This window comes from Eucyclogobius newberryi, unplaced genomic scaffold (assembly GCF_026437365.1).
Source record: "Eucyclogobius newberryi isolate DKJ021-1_F unplaced genomic scaffold, fEucNew1.0.hap1 SCAF_11, whole genome shotgun sequence".
Classification (NCBI taxonomy): Eukaryota; Metazoa; Chordata; class Actinopteri; order Gobiiformes; family Gobiidae; genus Eucyclogobius; species Eucyclogobius newberryi.
The window spans coordinates 25,599,928-25,619,879 of NW_027315735.1; the positions used below are offsets into that span (position 1 = coordinate 25,599,928).

At 42.0% G+C, this 19,952-nt stretch overlaps 1 protein-coding gene across 2 annotated transcripts in view; it reads right to left on the reverse strand.

Moving 5' to 3' along the window:
* Nucleotides 1–19,952, reverse strand: part of LOC140354607 (A-type potassium channel modulatory protein KCNIP1-like) — a 50,518-nt gene that overhangs the window by 29,542 nt on the left and 1,024 nt on the right. Inside the window, exon 1 of one of the 2 annotated variants that reach the window (XM_072439713.1) lies at nt 6,835–7,337. The exons of the other annotated variant lie outside the window; for it this stretch is intronic. Coding sequence (XP_072295814.1) covers nt 6,835–6,892 — 58 coding nt within the window. The 5' untranslated portion in view covers nt 6,893–7,337. Of the gene's footprint in view, nt 1–6,834; nt 7,338–19,952 lie in introns of those variants that run through there. 2 annotated transcript variants of the gene reach the window in all.

A 19,952-nucleotide genomic window follows, 5' to 3' on the forward strand; every position in this document is an offset into this window, starting at 1 on the left:
ACTATGAAGCAGTTGGGGCAGGGTTATAAATTAGCTTCACTTTTATAATAACTGCATACATTATGGAATGTCTGAGGATTTTTTTTCAAGAAATGAGGATTTGATTTGACTCTGCTTTTAATCCCGCCGTCTCAATGTATTAATCAAGGCATGATTGAGTATTGATTTTGTTCTCTTCCCTTAAAACAGCCGAGCACCTCACTTTCCTTTTGACCCAATCACAGGGTCTATTATATTAAAGCTTGTTTGAGTTTGTTCTTCTCTTCTGTTCACTTTTTTCTTCATCCATACATAATTCAGTTGACTTTTTTTCCTTACTTACTTACTTACACAAACCTTTCACACCAGGTACCACCTAAGAAATGAAGTGGCTTTCTTAGTACCACCAGATGTAAATCAGGTCTATAAAAGTACTACACCTCTAAAACAGGACTACACCATTAGTTAGATGCAAAGGAATACCAAAAAGTGGGTAAAAATGTCTCTAAATTAAGAAAATGCATGCAGTTTTCCCTTTTATAATACATAACCTTATTCTACAATAGCAAATTACCAAACATATATTGTGTCTTTAGTTGGAAGACGTTTTAAGCAATGTCTTACTACAGTATTATATCGAACAACATGCAAATCGCCAGAAATAATTATCACAGGGGAAAAAGGTGACCGTCCTGTTGACAATTCTAAGCAACCACCATGACAATCGTGAAAGCCCCATAGTAAAGAAGTTGCAAGTTCTTTCGCAGTTTGCCTAGTTATGTAAATCCCAAAATGAAGGTCTATTTACAGCAAGAGGTTAATCCTGAAAAGCCCTTGGAAGAGGCTCACTTTGGGGCGGTCTCAGCTGCACCGTTTTCCTGCCTTGGACCTGGACAGAGGGTGGGCCAACCTTCCGTGTACAGCGAATCCTGCCCTGCTTTCCCTTGGCCACTTTTATAACCCCCCCCCCGTCTCTCCTCGCTCTCCCAACTTTTCCTCAACATTTCTTTTTCCGCGTTCCTTCATTCGCTGCTTCCTGGCTGCTTCAAACAGCCTCTCATCTGACAAACTTCAAGCTCTGGCAGGTTACGCAGTATTTGCCCTCTGAAGCGCTCAGCTAAAAATACTTGTATATCAGTTGCCGCGGTGCAAGCATTGTTGCTCTCTCTAACTCGTAAATGGGTTACGCTGCAAACAAAGAGGACAGCGTGGCCGAGTTTTGCTCTACTGGGAAAACACAATTACCGGTAAGTATTCAGTCCTAAAAAGTTGCAAAAGTGAAAGAAAAAAACATTTTTCTGACAATTTTATCCGAAACTTTGGTAATTGCCTTATGTTTTTGGTGATTTTGTGATTAGTCAATTACTCATTCATCCCCTTTTCCAGTCTTTCCCAACTAGGAGGAACTTGAACTGGTTTAAAGTTGTAATAGAAGCTGCTGACGATGGACTGGTCTCAATCCTGGTTCTGTTGGACCTCAGCGCAGCGTTTGACACAATCGACCACAACATTCTACTGCAGAGGTTAGAATGTGATGTAGGTGTTGGAGCTGGTTTAAATCCTATTCATCTGATAGGTACCAATTTGTTAATGTAAACCAGAGCTCCTCACCTTGCTCTAAAGTAACTTGTGGTGTGCCACAGGGGTCAGTACTCGGTCCAATTCTGTTTACTCTTTATATTCTGCCGTTAGGTGACATTATCAGAAAGCATGGCATTAACTTCCACTGATATGCAGATGACACACAGCTGTATTTATCAATGAAACCTGATCAGAGCGATCAAGTAGACAGACTTAGTGCTTGTGTGAAGGAGATAAAAACCTGGATGACACTTAATTATCTGCTTAACCCTGAAAAAAACGAGGTCATTGTGCTTGGCCCTAAACATCTACGGGACGCTTTATCTGAGCAGATAGTCACACTGGACAATGTCAGTGTAGCCTCCAGTTCTACTGTAAGAAACCTCGGAGTCTTATTTGACCAGGAGCTCTCATTTGAAGCGCATATCAAATCAAGCCTGTAAAACAGCCTATTTCCATTTGCGCAATATACCGTAGCTAAAATCAGAAGAATCTTAAAACGTTCCTCTTTGAAATTGCTTATGGTCAGGCCAGTTGGGAACAGAAATAAAGAAATAAACCTACAGTTTCAACTACACTGCCCTAGGAGCAACTATGCTGGGGGACGTATGGCAGCTTGAACACCAGCCTCTGCTTCTGTCTACTCTGTCTACTTATTCTATCAAACAATATTTAATTCCATCCATCCATTTTCTGCCGCTTTATCCGGGGCCGGGTCGCGGGGGCAGCAGTCTGAGCAGGGACTCCCAGACTTCCTACTCCCCAGACACTTCCTCTAACTCCTCCCGGGGGATCCCGAGGCGTTCCCAGGCCAGCCGAGAGACATGGGGAAGACCCAGCGTGTCCTGGGTCTTCCCCGGGGCCTCTTCCCGGTGGGACATGCCTGAAACACCTCCCGAGGGAGGCGCCCAGGAGGCATCCGGAACAGATGCCCGAGCCACCTCAGCTGGCTCCTCTCGACGTGGAGGAGCAGCGACTTTACTCCGAGCTCCCCCCGTGTGGCCGAGCTCCTCACCTTATCTCTAAGGGAGCGCCCAGCCACACGGCGGAGGAAACTCATTTCGACCGCTTGTATCCGCGATCTTGTTCTTTCGGTCACTACCCAAAGCTCATGACCATAGGTGAGGGTAGGAACGCAGGCCGACTGGTAAATTGAGAGCTTTGTCTTTCGGCTCAGCTCCTTCTTCACCACAACGGTCCGATACAGCGACTGCATCACTGCAGCCGCTGCACCGATCCACCTGTCGATCTCACGCTCCATCCTTAATTCCATATTTAATTCCACTTTTCTTTTGCTTTCCCCAATCCCTTCCATCCCCAGGGGGAGTGGGATAGCCACATCGATGACCTGTGGACCCAGATGCTCCTCGAGCCCCTGGTGAAGCGGTCTCTACTCCATATGGACGGTCCTTGATCTGCCTGGAAGATCTGGTTCTCCTCCTGATGAACCTGTTCTGTGAGTGGCTCCAGCTCCACTGTCTCTCTCTCGTCCGCCTGTCCATCTGAGGGAGACTGATCTCTCCTTCACTGTGGAACTCCTCCAGGTTTGGTAGTTTTTCCTGGCTGAGAAGGAGGGTCTAAGGGCAGGGGACTCTGGGACATCGTCCCTCACACCACAGACATTGCTTAATCCGTTTTTCACTGTCGCCCTCAGAGGCAACTGTTGTTGTGATTTTGGGCGTTACAAAAATAAATTGAATTGAATTGAAGGTGAAATTGTAGTAATTTTCAAATCCATAAGAATGTTTTTTGCACAATTTTAGTCGTAATAGTAAGTCAATAGTAACAGCTGACAATATACTACAACAGCAGATTAATTAAGCGATGAATTTGTCTAGTGCCCAGGTTAAGAGGTACTTGGGAGTGTGAGAGAAAGTTTGGGGCTACTCGAGACAGAAACGTCTGAGAATTGAATGGAACAAAGCTGGGAAAATGGATGACTAATCTACAGTATGTCTATAACCAATGTCTTTGAGTTACTGGGCGATTGTCTCAGCATTTAGAAAGGCAGATTAATATTAGTATCTAACTAATATTAGTATTAGTATCAGTCATATTTCTTAGTTGTCACACGCTGAAGTAACACTGCAGCAGAAATGATTGCTTTAATATACTAGTGGAGATGATCAATTTGTCTGAATATGTTGTATGCTGTTGTATGTCAAACATCAACTTATTCAGGCTTGAAGAGTGGGTCCAGCTCGCCTCCGACGGTCCCTCGTCTGCCTGAAGAGTGGGTCCAGCTCGCCTCCGACGGTCCCTCTTCTGCCTGAAGAGTGGGTCCAGCTCGACTCAGACGGTCCCTCTTCTGCCTGAAGAGTGGGTCCAGCTCGACTCAGACGGTCCCTCTTCTGCCTGAAGAGTGGGTCCAGCTCGACTCAGACGGTCCCTCATCTGCCTGAAGAGTGGGTCCAGTTCGCCTCAGTCGGTCCCTCTTCTGCCTGAAGAGTGGGTCCAGCTCGACTCAGACAGTCCCTCTTCTGCCTGAAGAGTGGGTCCAGCTCGACTCAGACGGTCCCTCATCTGCCTGAAGAGTGGGTCCAGTTCGCCTCAGTCGGTCCCTCTTCTGCCTGAAGAGTGGGTCCAGCTCCAGTCTCCTTGTGTCCGTCTGTCCGTCTGTGAGAGTCGGATCTCTCCTTCACTGGAACTCCTCCAGGTTTCTACGTTTTTTTCCCAAAGAGGTTTTTTTTTTGTAGTTTTTCCTGGCCGAGAAGGAGAGTCTAAGGACAGAGGACCCTGGGACATCGTCCCTCGCCACCACAGACATTGTTGATTCATTTCTCCCTGTGGCCCTCAGAGGCAACTGTTGTTGTGATTTTGGGCCTTACAAAAATAAATTGATTTGATTTGATTTTGATTTGAGTGAATTATGAACAACCAATGTATCCTATACTGAAAGTAAATTAGTTCATACCAAATCATCTAAAGTCTAAAATATCTATAATTAGTCAGGCTGTATTTAATTAAAAAATCTGCATCAATCAGTTGAATAAAGAGGGCGCGAGCTCTCAAAATCTACTCATTTATCTCCTGACCATAATTGTGACCTACATTTCACTTAGAGGACGCAATATATGCATACAGAGGAGTAGCCTACAGCTAAACAGTGTAAAAGCCATCTCAGTTTTTATATGAAACTGACAATTGACTCGAAAAACTGAAGCTGTCTCACGCTTAAATCCTTATAATTGCAATAAAAAAATTCCTAAACTAATACAAATGTTGGTTGGCTAAAACATCATCAAACAGTTAATTGGCTAAACGACTAAAGGCTTACGTCCGATAATCAGTCACAGATTCTGCTGTTTTATCATCTTTCAGGTCTTATTTGTCAACTTGTGGCTTGTTCCCCAAAAGCCAGTACATTATTTGTAGAATATAGATGACTGTTGGATACCATGCTGTTAAGGACATTCATTTAGGCTTTAATTACATTGCTGTATTAATCACTTTCTATTGTAGATAAAACTAATATTGGAGAGAAGGGCTGGGTGATAATTGGATAAAAATCGAATCGTGATCTCATTCCACTGACGATATGCTATTTTGATAAAACCATCATATCGTGGTGGTCGAGTGGAAAGCACATATGCGTCAGTGTGCTGCATGTCATTCCCTTGTCTCATTCCCATTTCACACTACGTTTCACTTTCGTTCCTGTTCAGTAAAGCTTACAGGCCAAAAAAAAAAAAAAAAGCCATATTATGATTCTCAAATTGTCTCTGGATGCTGCTTTTTGCTCAAACAAATACATTTTCCCCCTCACACCTCCCACTGGTCAGCCTCGGGCTCAGCAATACTCAGAGTGTGACTGATGAATTCAACCAATTACAATGAAGTGTGCATTTTCTGAGGAAGCAGAGGATTTTAGTTAGGTCTTCACGCCATGCTGTTGAATAAGGTTTATCTTGGGGATTTAAATAAACAACCCACGCTTTGTCCTATATACGCAGCGCCACTTTCTGATCCTCCTTTACTGCCGCTACTCAAAGTTTCGCATTGATTACCAAGTGTTTGACCAATGACGTTTCATAGTTTTACAATTTATATTTTCTCACTGGGATTATAACTTTCACGGCTCTCCATCGCTCCTCTCGCGTCGCCTCCACAGTTTTAGCGACATATGTGACACACACAGCCTGTTTGAGGTGCTTTCTGTCCCTGATTGGTCCGAAGCCCAATTAGCGATTCAGCATGAATTCCGATGATGTGGCAGGGGACAGGTGGCGATGTGGGATGTGTTATTGGCGTGTGATCCGGGGTGACAAGGAGCAGAGGCTGGGAACACTGATCGACATAGTTTAATCTCAACAGAAAAAAAGTTTAACCGGAATTTGTAATTGAATCTATGCAAGAGTTGTAGCTAATTTAGTCTTTTTTTTCCCCAGAGACACGCCATTCAGGTGCCACCAAAAGGCCTGTCATCAAACGTATTCAATGTTTGTCATTGTTAACTATAACTTGTTTCATTAATAAACTGACACACTCACTGAAATTTAGACAGACTATGATGATATTTAGGAGTAAATGATAACACGTTAAAAGTATGCGTGCATTCAAATGAAAACATGGCACGACATGAAAACAAATTTATTTGCCTCAGTTCAGTGAAATTAGTATGCATCAAGTATTTTCATGTATTTGCATGTATTTTAGCTAAAAAAGACTGATACTGTCAATTGCCTTCACATGACTGCGCTGCTTTGACATATTCCTATTTATGTTTACGGCTCATGAATGTATGCCAATGTATAGCAGTCCCTTGGCTGGAGACGCTGGCGCCCACAGTATTTCATGAATATAAACAGCAAACACATTAGCATGCGTGTGTCAAATGTCAGTGCCATTCCCCTCCTGTCATACAGTAGCTGGGCAGACAGGGACCAGGTTGGCTTGTGGAGCCATGAGGGGTGAATACCATCCCCTTTTATAGACATACCCAACGTCACAGTGAGCGCACACAACCCTAAAAACACAGTTCAAACAGAGGACAGATGGGCTCAAGATTACATCATAAAAACCTATGACTTCTTTTTTCTTTTTTGTTGTTCTTTAACTTTACATCCCAGCTGCTTTTTACATCCATCCTCATCCCCATAATGCATTTCCAGTGCAATATTCATGACTTTAAGACGCAAACATACTCTACATGACACCAGCGGCTTAAACGAGAAGACAGACACGTCTCTCGTATGACAGCCCAGCATGTGCTTACAGAAAAGTCACCCGAGCGTTCACACACAAAAAGTGTGAACAATGACAAACGACGCTTACCTCTGCGATAGTCCACCTGCTTGGACTGCATCGAAAAAGTGCCCACGACAAGACCCATTATTTGAGAGGTTTAGAGTGACTGGCGTGTTGCCTTCTGCTATACTTAGTCTTACGATAAGCGTGTGCGAGTTAGTCCATGTGTCTGGATACCGCCGCTCTGTCAAAGCACGCTACGCAGGTCCGCTCCGTCTGCTCCGGGCTGCGAGTGCGTGCGCGTGAAGAAAGGGGTGGATGAGACAAGAGACGTGAATGAAATCGAGGGAGCACATTCACTAAAGCTGCCTTTGTCTACTCTGTCACTGGAGCTGGCTGGGACCGCATCTCTCCGCTCTCTCTCTCTCTCTCACACACTCCTCCTCCTCCTCCTCCTCCTCTTCCTCTCTTTTAGTGTGCGTCCCTTGCGACTAGACCGTCATCCCATCAATTCCTGTGAGCCTCTTCATGTGTCTGCCTCGCCTCCCGCTCCCTTATCCATTTGAGTCCTGTCTCTTTGTCTGTCTGTTGGGAGGAAAAAGGAAAGATTGCACACTGTTGCAAGGAGAAGGCAGGAAAGAAAAGGGGGAGGAGACGGAGACAAATTAGCAGGAATCACAAATAGCAGGCGGGAGAGGTGAAAGTGGTACACTGGAAGACTGGAAGAATCGGATAAAGAGTGCAAAAGGTGGGACAAGATAAAGAGCCAAGCGATCGGTCTCCTTTAACTCCTGCGCGTAGTATTACAGCCTTATCTTAACATTCAGCCGTCTGACAGGTGCCGCCCCTGCCACTGCTCCCGTGTGATTATTCAGCTCGCGGGTGGGTCATCATGGGCAAAGCCTGGTGCATCTGACACCACCGTGTTAGCCCAAACGTTGTAGTCCACATGTTGCCGGCACTGCTATCAGCGAGAGGGATCTGGTGGCCGGGCAGGAGCAGATAAATCAATCAACAGAATCAAAACAAACAGTGTAATGATGCCGCTCCACCTGACGCATGCACGTCTCTGCCAGTCACGGTTAACCCCCGGGCACCATCCTGTGTGACAAACTAGAAGCGCTCAGATTGCCCAGTCCAATTGGGATTCCTCAATAGGGCTTTAGTTAAGAAAAGAATGGACCACAACACCATGGCTGTGGTTGAGATGAGGCTATCAGGGCCGGGGATAAAGCTATTAGGCCATGGCATTCATTAAAAGCTACTGCCTCAGTCCCCAGCATGGAGGATCAATGCAGAGTAAAACAGGTTCAAATGAGCGCGAGGCGACAGCACACCGGAGACAGAAATTGAAGTGCAACGCACACAGATAGATAATTAAAAGAGAGGCAGCACCGCGGGCAGGTGGCAGCGTAATGATCTGAAACAGAACGCCCGGGTGCATGGCAGACGCTGCTACTTTTCATTCAAACCGGTGCGCCAGACCAATATGCACAGAACCATATTCACACAAGCAAAAACAAACTAGAAGCAGCGATATATTACCAGGGAAACCCACTTCATAGCAGCCGATCACACACACACACACACACACACACACACACACACACAGAAGCAGACTGAGTAAATGCTGAAAACCCGGCTGAATCGACGAGATAAGCGAGATCTGCAGCGGAGATGATGTTAAACTTCAGCGGAGCCGCACTTATCAGAGCGCATGTGGTTGATCAAACACTTCCCAAAGCCATGCATCAAATCCAATGAAATACAAGCAATCAGGATCAGCGCCTCTAATGGTGACATTTGCTAAAAACCCAACAGCCTGGCAAACGCGGGAATAAATGGCACAGAACAAGAAACGAGCTTATCATTAAATTGAAATGCGAGCGAACGGCAGCGCATTTGGGGTTTATTTGTGAAGCGGTTTGAGGGAGCATAAAGTCTCAATTTAATTCTCACTTGGCGTCTTTTATTTAGAAAAATCGAAATAATGCACACAGCTAAGCAGTCGTGAAAGTAATGCTGCAGGTTACATAACAATATTCACTCATTTTTTGGGTCCTGGGGAATTACCTTAGAGATCAGACTAAAATATAAACTTCAGAACTTTGCTGACGCCTAAACTGGAGGGTTAGTGATGTTTTATATATTATGGAGATGAGATATTTGATTGCTTGCACATTTAATAGCTTAATTCATCGCAGTCTTGTGTGATTTACTTTTTGGATGGATCTAACTGCATTTTTTCCAATCCTGCTGTAGGTTAATCTCTGTAATATCAGAGACACATTGACCATTCACTTGAGCAGCAAAAGCTTAGTTAAGCCAAGTTATTGGAGCCATAATCTTTGCATCTCTTATCACACGACACCAGATCTGTGCTAATCATAATAACCAAGCTATAATCCCCATCTATGAAAACTAATGAAGCTGTGTCTAAGATATCTTGTCCGTCCATCAGAATAATGGAGCCGTTCACATCTCAGTTAGCAAAATGTATGAACCAGAGGAACCAGCGCTCGAAACGCAGAAGCAACAAGTTCATCCCATTAGGCACGAGGCCAAAGTCTTCCATGGCATTACGCTTGACGTACCGCTTTTGGCCGGCCGAACTCCATCTCATCATTTATTAACTATAACACAACAGACCTTTTACAAGATTGAGACAGCCCGGCAATATGGACGCGCAGAAAGGAATATGGCAGGGAGAAAAGCACGGCGAGGGCGGAGGGAAGGTGTTGACAGACGCGAGGCAATGTGGTGAGCAGGCGGGTGAATAATAAATTGGTTAGTTAGTGGCTGCCTGATTTTATCAGAGAGAAATGGGATGAAAATCTGTCATAGAGCAAGGACTGTATGGAGGGAGAGATGGGGGGGAGAAAAGGGGAAGAGAGGGGAAAGTCGTGGCAATAAAAGCAGGCAGGTGGTGGAGAAAAGAGAGAAATTCGAGTGTTCAGTCTGGAGGGCGAGATGGATGTGGGGAGGCAATGGAGGGAAGGGTGGAACGAACGAGTGGAGCGAATTGGATGGAAGAAAGAGATGGCTGTTGGGAGGTAAAATGAAAAAGGTATATTGTGGGACTAGAATGCAAAATGATGGTATAACATAAATAATAGTCAGACAGAAACATCAGACGTCGATCATTTCAATACTGAGGTTGTTAGGGAAACTATAGGCCTTATATAGACTATAGTATGTCAATCCAACAGGAATGTGTTAAAACATGTCTTTAAACGTATTAGTCGAGGTTCAACTAATGTGAAATGGCTGTACAATGACTCACAAAAACAAAACTAACTCTAAATGCAGAAATATCACAACATAACTTTTGTTCAGCTTCAAATCTTCAAAACAACATTGACTATGTATCTATATAATGCGCATCTCTAGCTCAAACATCAATGCAAATGCACCGTTATTAGGCAAAAGTAAACAAAAGAGCCCAATCCCCATCCATTTTGTGAGATGAAGCCACAGAACTTCACTGAAAAAGACTTTTGTTATAAATACATTTTATTTTTAAACATTTCTTGGGAGCGGTTGCAATGAGTCGGGGGCAAAGGGTTTCAGTCACGTGACTTGTTTGTTGTCGACATGTTGAAGAGCATGCTGTTGCCTGTCCGCTGTTAGATATAGGCATGTAAAAAGTACATCAAATTGAGGATGAAAAGGATTGTCTGTGTAATCCCTCATTCGTCCAAGAGTGTTCCATTGTAGAAAAATATTCAGTTGTTGTCATCTGAACTTTTTTTCAAACGATACATTTCGACACTAATCCGAGACTCATTCTCAATTGGTTTCTAAACCAGATAGAAACCTCTATGTTTTCTATCAAACTAGCCATTTTGTGCACAATCAGTCCTTTAATGGCCTATCAGCCTCCTATTGTACCTGGCTCACTCTCTCACCTCCCTGATCCCAAAAAAAGTCTGTTATGAGGTCAACTAAATTACAATCAATGGCTGTGTCCATATGGTGTATTAAAGGCGTAATGGACGATTTTTCGCCGATTTCAGAAATCAAGCGGAAGGGCGCATGCGGATGCATAAAAAACACACGTGTATTAGCGCGACGGAGCGCATCGCATCTCTTGTCTCCTGTAGATTTCAGTCTCTTCTGAGCTCGAACTGTCTTTCTCTGTCTTAATTTTGTCCCGTACACTGAGGGAACTATATTATGATAGATCCATAGATCCTCAGCAACGGGGAAATGTGCTGCTCTCGGGGGACAAGCCCCACACGGCTGCAGGTGAGCAGTAGGTGTGTTTTATGATTGATACGTGGCAGGACTAATCGGCAGTCTACGCCACGAGGAAATAAGACTCAGATTTGGGCCAAAAAAATCTTCCATTCAACCTTTAACACACACAAATAGTTAAACCAATTCAGGAGGCAATGTTCTGTTCTCTGCATCATCAAGACTATCAGGACAAATATACTTCTCCACTCACAAGACGGCCGCTCCAACTGTCATGGCAGCAGCACCCACGCTATTACAACTTGGTCCACCACACATGTGCAACACCCCCCAACCACTGCACCACTGGCGAGCATGTTATGAATACAGAACCTTTGAGATTTCCAGGACAACCAGAGTACATTTAGGCGTGTGAATTGGCCAAGAAGAGATTTAACCTGATTGTAAAGGTGTATCAACCACACAGCTCCTATGCCTCATATTTATTGATGTGTATTAATGCTCAAAGAAATCAATGAGTGAAAGTACAAGTAAAACCGAACATCTAAATATGAGGACATGTTGTTCCAACTCTTCCTCTCTCACTGATGGTGGTTTGTCAGAGGCCTGTGGTAATGTAACTGGAAAATGGTGTTGTCTGAGTCATCAGAACAAACAGATTGATTTAGTGCAGAGCGGAGCAGAGGAGACGAGCTCAACGATCCTGACAGACAAAGGAATGAGGTGTTACTCAACAACAGAGATTGGTCAGTCCCTACTGCTTACAATCAATCACATGTTGGTGAAATGAACGCAGCACAACAACACCACGCCATGACCAATGTGAAGCCTGCAAGAAAACTGACTTCAAGCGGTCCCAGAGCGAGAAATACTCAAAAATCAACATTCTAAATCCATATCTCCATTGCTAGTGCTTTAGCAAAATGATTTAACTCTTACACTGATTGCATTCAACTAAACACTACAACACAAATGACATCAATCCTTTTCCAAATTGCAGTGATTTATTATAAGAAATCAATAGAAAGTACAGGAAAAACACTACCCTGGGATAACACAATTTCTTTACAATTTTAATTCAAATACAGAATAGTGGTAAAAAAAGTTAAAATACGATTAACATTGCTAACGCCGCAGTGAAAAAGCCAATTCCACACAATATAAGATAAACCACTTGAAAAGCAGCTTAACAGTGAGTAAATTGACCCGGCTTTTCTCCCGAGAGGCCGCCTTCCCCTCACAGCTACAGACAACGTGATGCCTTAATAAATACTCACAACAGTTTGTGAGTGGCAGGCGATCTTATCCAACCCACTTAGCCAATTAATCATTCATTATTTACACCATCGCCTGTTGAGGAACCAATAATTGCCTGGCCAGCTCAGGTTGTTAACTACTATTAAGAGTCTGCAGTCAACTCAGTCACCCGGGTTCAAAAAGGGGGGATTTATACACGACCAATCAGAGAAGTGCATTGTCTTAGTGAAATAAAATGAAGCACTTCGAATCAGGGGAGGGAGAAGTGTCCGCTTGGCTTCACAACATTTTGAAAACTTCTTGACATAAAAAATAAGAAGTCATACATTTCACTCTGAATGGTGAAGGAGTCTCCAGAATGTACCGTATTTTCCGGAATATAAGTAAGTAACTATAAATATAACTTTTTTCAAAGTTTTGGCCGGGGTGCGACTTACACTTATATTTATTCTTATATACTTATACTCCGGAGCGACTTATATATGATATTATTTGTTATTTTCACACTTGCAACTGCATTTCATACTCCAGTGCAACTTATATATGTTTTTTTCTTCTCTATTATGCATTTTTGGGCTGGTGCGACTTATACTCCAGCGCGACTTATAGTCCGAAAAACACGGTATGCCATGCGTTGCAGATAAATGACAGCGATTGGTTCGGTTGTCCACAAAAAGGCTGTGATTTGCAGTGAGGCTCCAGACCCTCCTTGAATCAAGGCGAGCAATTTGTCATCACGGGTGCAATTTGAAGCCCACAACAACAACACACCACCGCGAATGTCTTTAAATCGGCATTACACCTGATCTAAACCCATTTGGACTGCTAACCTTTGATTGGTTGCCCTGTCTTCACTATCTGCGGGTGCGTGAATCTTCTCAAGGCTCCGGCGTCCGGTTCTCTGCCCTCGAGTGAGTCTATTGGAAGGATTCTGCTGTAATCTGCCCACATACTTTATGTCACCTGTCACATGGTGAGAAACTCCGCTGTGGATCCGCCTGACCCAATTTCCTCAGTCGATAAGCAGAGATGACACACTTACGTCCTCTTTCCTGGAGCTTCTTACAGAGATGCTGCCGTGCCTACAAACGGTAACAAATAAAAACTATTTATATTGGTATTTTGCTTTGAATGTTTTACAGGAGTTGCGTTGCCTGCGGCTGCGTAACATCTACTGTTAGTTTATCTGAGAAGAGAAATAATACGCAACAAATGGCGAGAAATGCGTATTGTTACTTGATACAACACTGCCATACTGCAACTGTTAAATTAACACAACTCTTACTGTACTTTCTGTTCACTGTGTACCACTATATTAAAATTACAACAACAAAAAAGAAGCTACAAACTACTTCTTTGCCATCTACGTAGGGATGTCAAGCTTATACTTAAAATAAACTTCCCTTGCCTTATTATGTTAATCAATAGTTGTAATTATTCTGGTCTCGATACAAAAAATAATAATCGCGACAATTTTAGAAGCAAAATTAAGTCTTTTTAAATCATTATATTGTCCAAAAATAGATCTAAATGTAAATAACCTTTTTTTTTGGGGGGGGGGGGGTCTGACGGACTTTATTTTGTCTGTCAGAAAGTTCAGTTTTGTAAAGTCGGGCACAAACTTGACATGTTAGATCACAGGAATGAAAGAAAATTACTTCAAAATTAAGATTATTTATTTAGAAAGTAGATTGTATAGTGGTCACAAATATTTACTATGTTCAAATGAAAGCTGCACTAGCCTGGAATGTCTCACTGTATGGCATTAAACTAAACCTATCTTGCATTTCTTCTACGTTTTTTTTTTTGTCCGTCGCTCGTCACATTTGTACTGTGAGCATTGTTGTCTCTCCACAGATCTGACCTGTAACTTGGCTTGGTTATGTCAAACGCTCGTCGCCAGAGAGAGTAATGTATTTAATGCCACGCTGTGGAACTTTTCAGACAAAGCAAAGAACATCACCACAGTCTTTTGTGAAGATGTCAAATACAATCGCTAGTCCGTGTACATTTAGTGTTGGCAAATTTAGTCCAAGTAATCATGAAAGTCGGGCGGAGCTATTTTGATGAAATCAGTGACGGTCTGTTTAATGCTTAAGGCTGTCACTTCCAATTAATTAAGTAGTTGACTAGTCAGTGATTATTTTTTCAAATAGTCAACAAGTCAAATAATGAATTCTATTGTACATTGAGCCTTTTTAATACATTTTAATCAAATAAAGGCTGAATTATGGCGAATGAACGCTTCTAGATGGAGAATATTTATGAGTAAACTGTTTTGATTTAATTGTTTATTTTTATGTACATTTTGAGGTAATAATGCCTTTGTATTTGTTATAATAACTGCTTTTTAATGTTTTTTTACAGTCTGTACAGTCCATTTAATGATTACGGTTATCAAAATGTGATTACCATTCATTTTTTTTATCATCAACTTGTCACGGTCGGTCGATAAATCGTCACAACCCTGCTCTATGCTTAAGCACAGACACTTCCCCTCACGCACTCCTCCTATTGGTCCGGCTCTGTCTCTGAGTGAGTGACGGGCGGATTCAACCAATCACAGTGAAGTGTGAGCGCTCAGGTGCAGCAGATGCTCAGTCCCCTGATAACGGACCACAACAAGCCGCAAACTGATGAATTAAATTGTGGTAAAACTCTAAATTGTGATTGTTTTGAGAATATCGCCCAGCCTTACATGAAAGCCACGTGCTGCTCGCCCCACAATGCCACGTGACGATGATGATGACGATGATGATGGGTAATGCCAACTCAATTAAGCTCGGAGATTGATTACAGTGTGAGGGTTGGCATGTCCCCAGAGAGGATTCTCCGTATGAAGGATCACCGTGCATTCTTTTTCAGATGGAATTATTCCCCTTTGGCTCGGTGAGAGAGAGAAGACAGGCCTTTGTAGCCGCGCACAAAGGCAACACGCGCGTTATTAGAAACATCAAAAGGCACGTTTACGTTTCAATCTCGACGTGAGAGTAAAGCCCCGGTCCTTTCCACCTTTCCATCTGTGCCAGAGAGTTGCACCTGAAGCGAATATCTGATGGAAAACGGGCCTCTTGGATATTTCACGCGGCATTTACGAGTAACACCGGCGGCAATTTTAGACGTAGCCCCCGGGTTTTAAGAGTCCACTTCAACGTCAAAATGCAGACACATTTCAGCTGCAATCAAGCGAAGAGCGGCTTCACAAGAGAGGGAATAATAGCAAGCACTTTACTGAAGTTTTGTTTTGATTTTCTCTGTCTATGACTCACGCTCGATCTGTGTCACCTGTAAAAGGCTGGCTTTGGCGCCCTCTGCAGGATGCTCTGAGAAAGGCAACGGTATTACATAGAAAAAGGCTGCTGGATATTAAACATTATTGATTGCTGTAGAGGGGAAAGTATTTGGGCACAACAGTTCATACATTGCAATAATAAATATATATATATATATATATATATATATATTAATGGTGAAATATGAGTAGGCATGTTATAAAATATGTATCTTTACACAGTGGTGGTATTCGTTGTTACCTAGGTAAAAGTACAGATACATCAGCAAAAAGGATTCAAGGAAAAGTAAGGGGGGAAAATCTACTTAAGTAAAAGTATTGAAGCAGTATTAAAGCGTAAAAAGTTGTGATCTAGGTGGAATAAATGGCTGTTTTTTGCTCAACACAAACTACTGAATCAATGTCCATCAACTCAAACTTTGACCGCGATAAAAAATAAACCCCTCAGCTTTTTCAAGTGAAAGAAGCTAAGGAAAAGTACTTTTTTACGTTTTAGTCCTGTTTAAAATTTCATTGGACGTAGCAGTAGAGAGACCTTTGCGCAAATGTAGTGAAGTAAAAGTAAAATTCACTTACCCTAACCCTACTAATATCTAAAAAAATGTACTTACTTAAATACAGTACTTTTACTTGTGGGCTTTGTTACTTTCTATCACTACATATATATAACATTTCCGCCACTACTAGGATACTAATAGTACAACTACTTCTACTATTACCACAATCTAGCAATACACCTAAAGGTCACAATTAAATTACCACTCTGTGTATTGCTGCTGCTTCTGGGGTTAATTCTGTCTTATTTGTTAAAACATTGCATTTATACATTTCCATAACATCCCCTTAAATTCAATATCTAAATAAATCAACTAAATGAGCCGACAAATCATCTATGCGTAATTCACCACCTGCCACAGTAAATCAATCCAATAAGTTGTTTTAATGTTTCAGATCGTGGAAACAGCTTTTAAATGCATCTGTGTTTTGGGACCCTGTGATTGGTTGAACGATCAGCACAGAGGAAGCAAGAGAACGCTGATTAACTTTGCATTCCTTCCCTATTCCCTTCAGGAGACCCTTTGAAGAGTTGAAACAGTGAGCGTGTTTAAAGTTACTCTTCCTCCAGGAAACTTCCCGCTGATCATCACTGAGTCAATCCCCAGAGACAAAGAACAGAAAGGGTTGTATTTTTAGCCTTGAAGAGCAGAGCTCGTATTTTACTGAATCTTATTTTTATACTGAAAAGGTGGGGTAATAACATCAATGCCAGGCAGAACACGCAACACATCTCATCCCAATCGAAACGAGCAAACAGGAGCATCCTAAATGTGAATCATAAAGAGAAATTGTGCATAAATTACATAAACCATCACCACAACCTTTGCCCAGAGTCATATTTAATGATTTAATGTAGCTGTAACTGAGACAATCAACCTAAAAGGGAAACAAATTCTTCACCCTGCTGTCAGTTGTGTTGAGGAAAGGTAATGTAACTCTCACCAAGTCTTTAACGTACTGTATTTTCTGCCCAGGTTTTTTGGCTGCAGGCTCCAGTGTGCAAGTTGGAGCCATGACACGAGTCCAGATCCCCGCAGAGAACCGCTTCCTTGTCCAGCGGGGTTCACCTGAGGCCCGGGCTGCACAGGCAGGATAAGTAAATTCATGCATGGCTGGCACAACTTATGACAGATGGACATAAAGGGATTTGAACAGAGCAGTACTGGAAGGCTAAATAGGGGTAAGACAACCGTGCCATTTCCTTATTTTACAGCACCATATGAATCAAGACATCTGAAAGGGCCTCATTCAGGACTGTGTCAAATAACATCTCAGAATAATATAGCAATACAGTGGGGAAAACCGCATGATCACACGTAATACATGCTTTGGAATAAACGCCAAAGCAAATGCAAACCACTCCACGTGTAAAAAGTCACATGTTGAATCAAGAACTCAAAAAAATGACATCAACATCCAGCAGTTGCCAACCACAAAACACAAAACAGCAGAGTCTGGTTTTCTCATAGACAATGTTACTGGTGCAAAAGGGTACAATTAATCAGGCACTTGCTTGGTTAGAAAACAAATGAAAAAGCCTTTGTTTTATGGTGGCAGGGCAGATTAAAAACACTCATTTACGACTGTATTGCAGATGAAATTAAAAAGGATTAGTCCTGTAATACCTGTGGCCACCAGCAGGGGTCAGTGCTGCTCTGATCGCCGCTCGTCCTCTGCGGAGCCTCAAGTCAAGTCTTACACTTTAGAAAGCGGTCTAATTTATTCTGCCCACTCTTCTAGTAATATTTATAGCTCTGAAAAGTATGTGGCGCACTGGAGAGCCGTAGTTATTTTAGCAGCACCGCCTTTAAACTGTCCCAGAATGCTGACAGTTAAAGGTCAGCCTCAATTTTACCCCCTTTGGCAGAAACAACAGAGAAACAGTGTGGCTTGTTAGAGGGAAGCTGTGAACAAAGACTAGCACTCGGCATACAATCCTCCACATTTAGATCAATTTAATTAAGGCAAAAGTGTGCTATATGAGCCGTGGGGAATTTAATACGCAGAAAAACAAAAATGAGAAAATTCCATTAGAAAACTGCACGAAAGCCTTTTTGCAGCGAATGTAAATTTGATTAGCAATTTTCACTGTAACTGTAATTGTGTTAGAGTGTATATGACCCACAATGCATTTTCTGTGGCCGTCGAAAGAATAAATTGCAGAAAAACTGGCCAGCACTTTATACATGCTAGAGGAAATATGCATAACATGGAATTAGTGGAATAGTTGAATACAGAAGCCTTTGTCAATAGTTAAATAAGCTATGGCTTTCACGATTACCATCTGGGAAACAATGACTCATTAATGGAGTTGTCTTTATATTGTGTAAGTCTTTGCTTGGACCATTTGTTTTTATAGCAGTGCCATGATGTGCTGTTGTTGCTTGAAATTCCCTTGGAGGTGAAAGAGGAAGCAGGAGAAGCAGCAGCATCTTGGACATTCTGCAAATCTGGATATTTTGGTCTCTTGTGCCATTTGCTGATGGTTTGTGTGGGAGTTTTAACAATTGAATAATAGTGCCATGTGGCTTTGGTCTTCAGCGCATTTGTTTTTTGTTTGTTTATACCCCTTGAAGCTTTAAGTATCGTGCAAAATGTTGGCCAGTATGAAAAATTATCTACTAAAATAACATCAGAACAGACGCTAAATAAGCAAATTAAATTGATCTAGATCCTTTTTTTTCCTTTTTTTTTATTAATTCACAGTATGTACACAAGTATCGTTCCTGTAATGTGCACTGTCCCTGACTAACAAACAAAACATAAATAGATAATTACAATAAATAATAACATCAAATAAAGTTGTGATTTTTGTAAATAATTCATCATGCTTCTTAATAACAGTGTGGCGTAATTGCCCTGTTTTGTACACAACATAACGGCTTAGAAACGCGCTGGCTTTGTAATCATGTTTACCACACCATTTTTACATTGAGTTTGTTTTCTAAGAAGACATTAAATTGTTACACAACTCACCCCAGCAGTGACTTTGGACCTTCAGGGCAAATTTATACTTTCAAATATGAGAATAAGCCTAACAGCCCGGCATGTTTCTTTTTGTTTTTGTGCATCCACTGTCTTTATGTAACCGTCTATTTGATGTTCCTCCACCCTCTGCAAAAAAATGCCAATTGACTATTATACTTCGCTATTAAAAGCATGAATTTGAGTGTGCGTGTGTCTGTGTGCGTAAAAGTGCTGCAGGCTTTTCCCTTTTGTATGTCCAAGATTAGCTAAAAAAGCACATGGTAAACACAAAGATATGACCCCCTGCACTGCAAACCATTCAAGTGCACAACAACTTCACCCTCTTGTATCTCAGTGGGGGCAGGGTGCGTGCAAGCAGCCACCAATATGTTTTATTACCCACATCAGTCACTACACGTGCGCTCTAAATCAACTTTATCTCTCCTATATTAGCTGCTCAGTTTCTTCATCTCCACGTCTTTTGCCCTCAGGAGAAAACACTCAAACAGAATGAGGTCAAGACAAGAAATAGAAAAGTTAGGAGTTGTACAAGTTCCACTGAATTGGATGTTTGCCATAACTTTTTTGCTGATGTTTTGGGACTTGAGTGCGTCCATGGTCTTGTTGTTGTACAAAGATATATATACGATACCTTTATCTCCACTGGTCTTATCATGAAATGTATTGACTTTAGACTTCTTTGCATTGCTTTATATATATATATATGCAGTCAGTTATTTTAGCATAGAAACAATAAAGCAAATACACACAGAATTTTCTTCACTAAATACAAAACAATTTAATCGTACTCGTTATGATAAACTGAAATGTATTGATAGGATACAAGGCAATAGCTCAAGCACAAAGAATTTACATGACTGATGATGCTTTGTAGACTAAAATACACAAACACAAATCATAAGCAAGTGAAAGT